Source organism: Nicotiana sylvestris, chromosome 5 (genome assembly GCF_000393655.2).
Source record: "Nicotiana sylvestris chromosome 5, ASM39365v2, whole genome shotgun sequence".
Lineage (NCBI taxonomy): Eukaryota > Viridiplantae > Streptophyta > Magnoliopsida > Solanales > Solanaceae > Nicotiana > Nicotiana sylvestris.
In genome coordinates this window covers 179710667-179720389 of record NC_091061.1, presented here as the reverse complement: position 1 = coordinate 179720389, position 9723 = coordinate 179710667, and the positions used below count along the sequence as shown (strand labels likewise).

At 37.7% G+C, this 9723-nt stretch overlaps 1 protein-coding gene and 1 long non-coding RNA gene across 2 annotated transcripts; both read left to right on the top strand.

Annotated features, from left to right (window-relative positions):
• Positions 1 to 652: 652 nt before the first annotated feature.
• Positions 653 to 6930, top strand: LOC104240607 (uncharacterized). The gene is made up of 4 exons (XR_714489.2): positions 653 to 1995; positions 2322 to 4633; positions 5424 to 5483; positions 6444 to 6930. It is a non-coding gene; the product is annotated as an uncharacterized lncRNA (long non-coding RNA).
• Positions 6931 to 7384: 454 nt separating this feature from the next.
• On the top strand, positions 7385 to 8341 carry LOC104240626 (uncharacterized). Its single transcript, XM_009795492.1, has one exon. The coding sequence runs from the start codon at positions 7385 to 7387 to the stop codon at positions 8339 to 8341; it is 957 nt and encodes a 318-aa protein (XP_009793794.1).
• Positions 8342 to 9723: the final 1382 nt, after the last annotated feature.

The following is a 9723-nucleotide window of genomic DNA, read 5'->3' as shown; positions in this document are numbered from 1 at the left end:
TTTGTAGGACCTTTGAATGTGAGACAAATATCCAAACCCGTTTCATACGTATATTTGCTAGAGATTTATTTCTTAAACAATTTATGTAACTGATAATTAATCCAAGGCCATGGCACCGAGGGTGTATTAGGGCTCAAGTGATTCACCAAAGCGATGAGACCTTGAAAGCTGGTTTTTGTATGTATTAGTAGCGAAACGTTTTGTCAATCGGAGAAGGTTTCTGCTGATAAGACCTGAAGATATCAGAAGTGTTGAAGATGAAAAGCTCATTAATTCACAGAAGAAGAATGATTTATAGAAGAGGGATGAAGAAGAAGAAGAAAGGGCGAAGAAGTCGAAGTGTGAAAGCCTGGGTTCGATTTAGAGACTTCGGACACTACTATGTAATGTCCTCACCCTTATGTCTCTAAATGTGTAGGTGAATTCCTACACGTGTCAGCATCACACAACACAAGATGAATTGATCAAGAATAGATCTCAACCGTTTGTTTTTGCTGAGTTGGTAAATAATAGAAGCTTCCTACACATGATGAGCACATGTAGGAGAATAAAAATTTGTTAGGAGGTTATACATGTAAGCAATAAGAATAGTACAAGTGTACAGGAATATTGTTTCATTTTTTCATTTATCTTAGATACAAAAATACTTGTATAAATAGGGCTGTGTACAGTGAATACAATCAGAGAAAAATTTCACAAATCACTCTATCTTTCTTTCATGGTATCGGAGCATCAGTAGCTCGATCTATCATAATTTTCTCTCAAAATTCAATCATTACTCTTCTCATCTTCACATCTGTTCTTCAGCAACGATAGGAACAGAAGCAACACCTACCCTCACTGCCACTGGATCCACCAGCAGTGGGAGCACCCCTGATTCCAATCACCCTTACTATCTACATTCTTCTGATGCTCCAGGGATGTCTCTAGTTAGATCACCATTTGACGGAAGAGGTTTTCCAGGCTGGAGAAGATCTGTTCTAATTGCAATTTCAGCCAAGAACAAGCTTGGTTTTATCAATGGAACTTGTGGTGAACCAGCTTTGAATGCTGCAGAACACTCACAATGGAGCAGGTGCAACGACATGGTGACCTCTTGGTTGCTGAATTCACTGACCAAGGAGATAGGAGACACTGTGATTTATTCTAGAACTGCAAAAGATCTCTGGAGCAGCCTCGAGCACAGGTTTGGCCAATCGAGTGGAGCAAAGCTCTATCATCTACAGAAGGAGATCTCAAAGTTAGCCCAAGGAAATAGCAGCATAGCAGGCTATTTTACAACCCTACAAAGACTGTGGGATGAGTTGGATTCTCTCAACTCACATCTGGGATGCACTTGTGATTGTACATTTGATGGAAAGAAGAAAATTGCAAAGTTCATGGAAGATCAAAGAGTTATTCAATTCCTTATGGGATTGAATGATGTTTATGCTCAAGCAAGAGGAAACATACTTTTGATGAGTCCACTCCCAGGCATTGATCAATCCTATTCTCTACTGTTGTAGGATGAGAGCCAAAGGGAATTATACATGAATCCTTCATAGCCCATTGATGTTGCATCATTCATGGTGGGAATACAGAACAAAACCCCATAGAGAAACAATCAGATCCAAAGAACTTGGAATCCAAAGCAGAAGCAAGGGAACACACAACAAAAATTCAAGGCAAAGAAGACTAGGTACAACCCAAATGTTACCTGTTCTCACTGCATGAGGACAGGCCATGCCAGGGCAGACTACTACAGGCTCAATGGGTTTCCAGATGACTTTTAATTTACCAAGTCACACTTCTCTCAAGGAGCAGTGAAGGCCAATGCACTGGTTCCAGCAACATAAACTGATGGACAAACAAATAGATGCACTAAAGGAAATTCAAGCAATCAGAATCATTTTTTCAGCAAGGAACAAGTCTCTGACTTAGTAAACATAATCAAGCAAGTGCAGATTGTAAATGGAGGAAATGAAGGAATAGAGATCAATGCTAATTCAGTAGCTGGTACCATTCTTAAATACTCTGGAACATGCCTAGCTATTTTTAAAACTAACACCTGGATTATTGACTCAGGTGCCTCTGAGCACATGTGTTTTGACTCAAAATCTTTCTTAGAACTCTGTCCATTTCCTATACCTTTGCACATAAGTTTGCCTAACTCATTTCAATTGTTTGTTACACATATAGGAAGGGTAAGCATACAACCAGATATGATTCTGGAAAGGGTTCTATATGTCCCTTCTTTCAAATATAACTTATTATCAGTCCATAAGTTATGTAGCCAATTCAGTTGTTTTATCAATCTGACTTCCAACAAATGTCTGTTGCAGGTCCCTTTAATGAGGAGGGGACAAGCTTTTGGTGAAGTGAGGGATGGTCTATACCTACTCCAGCCTAGTAGTTTAGAGTCTGGGATCTTGTTCAAACAAAATGTAGTTTCAATTTCAAAGGGAAGTAATTCCAGTTTGTTTTCTACTAGTGTTCCTTTTTGAGCACCTGTGTTTGCTAATGCTATATCTAATGTAAGATAATGGAATGTCAGATTGGGGCATTTGCCCTTTGCAGCTGTGAAAAATCTCAGTTTCATTCATTTTCCTTCAAATTTTGATTATGTGATGTATGTCCTCAAGCCAGGCAAACTAAGCTACCTTTCCCAATTAGTCAAATCAGATCTTCAAGCATATTTAATCTTATTCATATAGATATTTGGGGACCTTTTAAGACTAGTACATACAATGGATACAAGTACTTCCTAACCATAGTTGATGATTTCAGTAGAGCAACCTGGACCTTTATCTTGAGTACTAAAAGTAATGCATTTTCAGTTTTGAAGTGTCTTCTTACTATGATGGAAAGACAATTTAACAAGAAGGTGAATAAGCTAAGATCTGACAATGCTTTGGAATTGGGAAAGGGGACACAGGAATCTATATTTCTGCATTCACAAGGTATACAATATGAAACATCTTGTGTAGCTACTCCACAATAAAATGGTGTTGTGGAGAGGAAACATAGACATCTTTTGAAAATTGCAAGGGGCTTATTATTTCAATCAAGGGTCCCTATTCAATATTGGGGAGAATGTATATTGACTACCACATATCTAATAAATAGATTTCCTTCAAAAGTTCTGAAAGGGAAGACACCATATTAAGTACTGTTTAAGAAGCCACCCAAGTATGATTGTCTAAGATCTTTTGGATGCTTATGTTATGCCTCCACTCTAGCTCAAACTAGAGGGAAGTTTGAACCAAGAGCTAAGAGTTGTGTGTTTCTAGGTTACCCTCACAATCAAAAAGGGTACAAAGTTTTGGATATGGACAACAGGAAAGTTTTTATTTCCAAAGATGTCAAGTTTCATGAGCATTGTTTTCCTTTCATCACATCAGTCTCACCATCTGATTTTCCTTTCTATCCTGCCCCCTGCAGCCCAAGAAGACTCAACAGGAAATGCTCATGTTGATTTCACAACAGAACCACGTACTACTTTCACTCAGCCACCCAACACAAATCACTCAGACTCCCCTGCTACTCCTATCACTATGCCTAGAACCAATTCACACACTAGTGTTATTCCATTCTCTACTGATAGACAATCTCTTTTTCATTCTACAGTTCCAAGTTTGTCTAAGAGTCCTATTCCCATTCCACCTCCTCCAATCAGAAAGTCAGAAAGGATCACTCAGAAGCCTACATATTTGTATGACTACGTCTGCAACACTATCATTCTTCCTGACCTTACCTCTTCTTGTTTCATTCAACCTTTCAAGCCTAGTGTTTTTTTTTTATGCTCTTTCACTCAACAACCAAAAGGTTCTTCAAACACTGTCTAATATTTCAGAACCAAATAGTTATGCTCAAGCATCTACACATCCAGGTTGGAGGAAAGCTATGGAAGCAGAAATTAAGGCACTTGAGCTTAACCACACTTGGGACATTGTGGACTTGCCACGGGGAAAGAGAGCCTTGCCTTGCAATTAGGTATATAAAGTGAAACACAATTCTGATGGAACAGTGGAGAGATTAAAAGCAAGGTTAGTAGTGAGGGGGGACATTCAAAGGGAAGGCATAGACTATTTTGAAACATTTTCATCAATGGTGAAAATGACTACCATTCGATGTCTTTTAACAGTGGCAGTAAAGAAAGGTTGGAAAGTCTCTCAATTAAATGTTAACAATGCTTTCTTACATGGGGACATACAGGAAGAAGTGTACATGAGATTTCCTGTGGGACTTCTTCCCCCTAAGCCTAATCAAGTCTGTTTATTAAGGAAGTCTCTCTATGGTTTGAAGCAAGCATCACGACAATGGTATTCTAGGCTTGCCGGAGCTCTGAGTTTCAAAGGCTACTCCGGTTCTCTCAATGACTATTCCATGTTCTATAAACAGAAAGATGGCCTAATTTCCATTTTAGCTGTTTATGTAGATGATAAACTATTTACAGGCAATGACACAAAGGAAATTGATCACATTTGCACGTTTCTCAATACAGAATTCAAAGTCAAGCATTTAGGTGATATACACTATTTTTTGGGATGGAAATTTTAAGGGATTACCTCAGAATTGCTGCAGGAGTTTGATTGCTCAAGAGCAGCAGTATCTTCTCCTTTGCATCCATACTGCAAACTACAGGCAGACCAAGGTACACCATTAGAGGATCCAATTATTTATCGACATTTAGCTGGTAAATTGAACTACCTTATGAACACAAGACCAGACCTTTGTTTCGCTGTCTTGTGTTTAAGTCAGTACATGCAAAGACCATGTTCTTCATAATTTTCAGCAGCTTTGCGTGTCTTGCGAACAGATCTTTATAAAGTTTTTGAGGAAAATAACATCCCTTCTCATTTATGGACCTACATTTGTTGTCACTTCCTATCCGCGCAAAGAAAAATAAGACCATAGTACTGCTTTTGATTAGTACAACTGTTGACAAAGAAAATTACTGGAATATTACCCTTCGTTTTCTTTGTAGCTTCATATATCTGCTTGTACTTTCAGTTGTCCCTTGTGTTTACAGTGGAAGTTGGTGCAGGGACGATGGGTGATATTTGAAGGAATTTCCTACGTCCTTCTATTATAGTGCAAAGAAAACCCTATAATAATAATAATAATAATAATAATAATAATAATAATAATAATAATAATTCTAATCAACTGGAGTAGAGCATTAAGAAGAAGCTTCACAAAAAAATCCTACTATTTACTTTCTATTAGGAGTAATCGAAGGCAGATCTAAAATTTTGAGAAGATGGGTGCACTGTGACGAAGAGGTGAATCCACGATATAAATTTTATGGGTTCAACATTTGGTTTTGCAACATTTGGATATAAATTTTATGGGTTTGTCTTTCATTAACAATCCTATCTGTTTCTCTGGGATGTTTCAAACATTATGACACTGATTTTGGACTGCACCTTCTACTGAACCAGGACCCTTATAGCTCTGAGGCTGAAAGTGCTCTTCGTCAATGCATTTCTGCATATAAAGAGGTATGAGCAGTTTAGTTTTATATTACAAGTTAGTTTAGTCAATTCATTTACGCATATTAGTCAATGATCAGCATTTGAACTTTGTTATCTTGATCTTGTGGCTTTACTGGTTGTTACCTTTTATTCTTGGTTCTTGCACCACATGGAAGCTTAGAATACACCAATTATAAAATCCCAAGGATATATAGTATAGTTGAGGAACTTCTGTTTCTATCTCTAGATATAGTCAAATTCTCCTTTGGATGTCAAATGTTTGGTTATCAATTATGTGTCATGCTATGATAGGCAAAGCTATGTCCTTTCTGGATATTGTTGAGGTAATAGCTAGTGTGCTTTTAATGATAAATTTACAGGTTCTGTATATTAGTGTTTTAGGACAGAGAAAGTAAAGTACAAGGACTTCAGACCTGTCCAGGCTCTCTAACAGGAAAATTAGATGTCATAATAGCTATGTTCCTCGGACTCTCCGAAAATATCGATGGGTGTGTCGGATCCTCAAAAAACAGTGTATTTTTGGAGGATTCGATACGGGTGCGGCAGCTGTTTTGGAGAGTCTGCGCAATATAGCACAATAGCATCTTAGAGGATTGAGGCAGCATATATTTCAATTCTTATTTGTGCAAACCATGACATAGTTTGTTTTTTGGGCGTATAATGTTTTTTTTTTAAAAAAAAAGGAAGAACATATATTTAGAAACTACAAAATTGTAATTACTCTGCTCAAGCTGGTTCCCACAATCAAGATTTTGAAATATGCAAAAGTAAGACTTTTTATTTGAACTTACGGGCAAATCTATTCCCAGTTACTCTACATCTAAATATGACATCGGTAAGGGGCATGAGCCTTTTCTGATTTACTGTTGAACTATTTTGGAATCTCATCAAGTGTTTTTACTTTTAGTTGACGAAATCTGTACGATGTATATTCTGTCTTATGGTTTTATCTTTGTTGTTGTGTAGTTTGTTACTGACAAGTCATTGTCTGATGCTCCTGGAGTAAAAGCTGAATACCTCTTGTGCTTGAAGCATCTATTTGATCAATTAAGTGATAACAAGACCTCGAGCACTGATCGATCTAGCAAGCCTGCTTTACAAGAGTTGAAAGATGAAATTAAGCGCGTAGAAGTTGAACTCTCGAAGAAAGGAGGGCGTAGAAGTTGAACTCTCGACGAAAGGAGGGCATAGAAGTAAGCAACTATATGTATAAGTCCATAGCATGTGCAATAAAAGATGAAGAAGCAAGTGGAATGTTAAGATTAGAACTAGAATGTAGTTATTTAACTATTAGCCACATTGTCTACAGTTAGTTAGTTAGGCTGTTAGTGCTAGTTTTGTAAGTAGTTAGTTACATTCATTAGCGAGTGTCAGTGAGTAGTTTGTATATATGTATAGGTGCACTACTATTTCCTAATTCAGTTCAATGAGAATATTTACTCTCATTCCAAAAGATCTCGAACCTTCTCCTTTCTCTCTCTTAGCTTCATGACACACAACCATGGCAGATGAGCTCTAGCTCAAACACTCTCCTCGATAATGTTCAATTTTGTCATGGTATCAGAGCAAGGCTTCATCTACTGAGGTAGCTTGCGATCTTCTGTCTCGTTTTCTCTTCAATTCACAATTGAAGTTTTAGGTCTTTCTCGAAATTGTCATTCACTATTCTCTCTTGTGAAATCCTGTTCAAAATTGCATTTTTTGCTATGATCTCGTTTGATTGCAACAAATCATAGCAACTTTAAGTGTTCTCGAAGTTTTTCTGTTGAATTCTCGTTTCCTGTCTTCGATTCACGATTTAAATCAATCGAGATCTGTAGTTTAAGTAATTGCTGGAGATACTGCGAACAAAGACACTTTAGATACTTCAAGTCCCCTATACATGCATCCGTCGGAAAGTGGGTTCTATGTTAGTTCATGTACCGTTTGATGGCACAGGATATAGATCATGGAAGAGAGGTCTACTTAGAGCCCTCTCAGTGAAGAATAGGGTTGGCTTCATAATAGGGAAGTGTCAGAAACCAGTAATTGGACATACAACTTTTGATCAGTGGGAACGATGTGATAATATGGTGACTTCGTGGATTCTGAATTCTCTTTCAAAAGACTTAGCGGACAGTTTACAATATGTAAATGATGCAAAGGAGTTGTGGCAGGGATTAGAAGATAGGTATAATCAAACAAATGGTGCAAAACTCTATCAACTCCAGAAAGAAATTAATGATCTAAGTCAAGGAACTGTAGATATAACAAGCTATTATACTAAGATGAAGAAACTATGGGAAGAATTAAACGCATTAAATGCACATGCACAATGCAGTTGTCAATGCATCTGTGGTGCTAAGGCTAGTATACAGAAAGCTGAGCAAGACAGAAGACTAATACAAATTTTGATGGGGTTAAATGAGGTATATATTGTTGTAAGAGGGAGTATACTGATGATGAATCCTCTTCCAAGCATTGCACAAGCATTCTCTACCCTCATACAAGAAGAGAAGCAAAGTGAAGTTAGGCCACACAATCAACAGTTGGTAATTGAGTCTACATCACTGAATGCCAATGGCCCAGGAAATAACAGTTTTAAAACCAATTTTAATCAACACAAGAGTAATTCCTCTGGTGGGAACAATAGCTATGGAAGAGGTTATATGGGAAATAGACCTAGGCCATTCCATGATTTTTGCAAGAGACCAGGGCACACCAAGGACAAGCGTTACAGAATCTATGCTTATCCACAAAACATGAAGTACAATAATGGTAATAGGGGAAGAAAAGTGGTAGCAAATATATTTGACACAACTGACAATGGAGCAGCTTTGACAGGGGAAATTCTCAGGAGCAAGGTAGAACCATGCAGCAGCTAACAAAGGAACAATATGGACAACTGCTGAGCATATTGGAAAGCTTCAAGAGTGAAAATAATGGAGACAACTCAAGAAACATCAACATGACTGGTGGTGTTGTAAACTTTGCAGGTATGACTGTTTGTAACACTTCTGTTGATCCAAATACACAGTCTTATGAAAGTATTAAAGAGAATGCTAATTCCTGGATCCTTGACTCAGGAGCCACTAACCATATGACTTATAACAAAGCCTCTTTGAATTACATCAAAACTCTTGTTTATCCTTTCCTAGTTTCTTTGCCAAATGGATATAAAGTAAGAGTGACAATAGTTGGAGATGTCATACTCAGTCCTCAATTTACCCTAAAAAGAGTCTTATATGTACCTAGTTTCAAGTTCAATCTTGTCTCTGTTCACTCATTGGCAGTTCAACTTGATTGCATCATCATATTCACTAAGTTTTCTTGTATCCTTCTACATGGCCTTTCACTGAGGAGGCCTCTGGAGATTAGTAAAGTCAGAGACAGCCTCTACCTTCACTATTCAAATTCAAGAAAGAACAGTTCTTCTATCATACCACTCACACACAGATCTGCACCTAGTGCATCCACCTCAGGTAGTCATAGTATCAATAATGTACATTGTCAGCACCATCTCTGTGATTCTGCACCTAGTGCATCCATTCCTCTTCATGTTTGTGATAATAAAAGTGTACAAGTTCCTTTGGATTCCAATAGAACTTCTTCTTACAAAATAGATTCAGTGTGTACTACATATAGACCTGGTGACAATCATGTGGATCTCTTGTGGCATAACAGGCTAGGCCATGTACCTTTTATCAAGATGAAGGGTATCAATTCCATACATATAACCTTTGCAAACAAACAACCTTTTATATGTTCTATCTGTCCTATGGCTAGGCAGAATAAATCTCCATTCCCAAAAAGAACCACTTCCACCACCAAAGCATTTAAACTCCTCCATATAGATATGTGGGGCCCTTATCATGCATCAACTCATGACAATCACAGATATTTCATCACCCTAGTTGATGACTATAGCAGATGTACTTGAACACATCTCTTGACTAGTAAAAGCAATGCCCTATATGGCATAAAAGCCTTTTGTGCAATGGTACAAAACCATTTCAATACCTCAATAAAAACTATCAGAATTGAGAATGGTCTGGAGTTTGTGAACACTGAAACAACTATGTTTTTCCAAGCCAAAGGGATCTTACACCAGAAAACTTGTCCCTATAGCCCTCAATAGAATGGTATAGTCGAAAGAAAACATAAGTACCTCCTTGAAACTGCAAGAGCATTGTTGTATCAGTCCAAAATCCCCATAAGATACTGGGGAGAGTGCATCCGAACTTCTACCTACCTGATCAATAGATTG

Bases quoted from the DNA above. Each gene is read 5' to 3' on its own strand.
- LOC104240626 (XM_009795492.1), top strand. From the start codon at position 7,385: ATGTTAGTTCATGTACCGTTTGATGGCACAGGATATAGATCATGGAAG.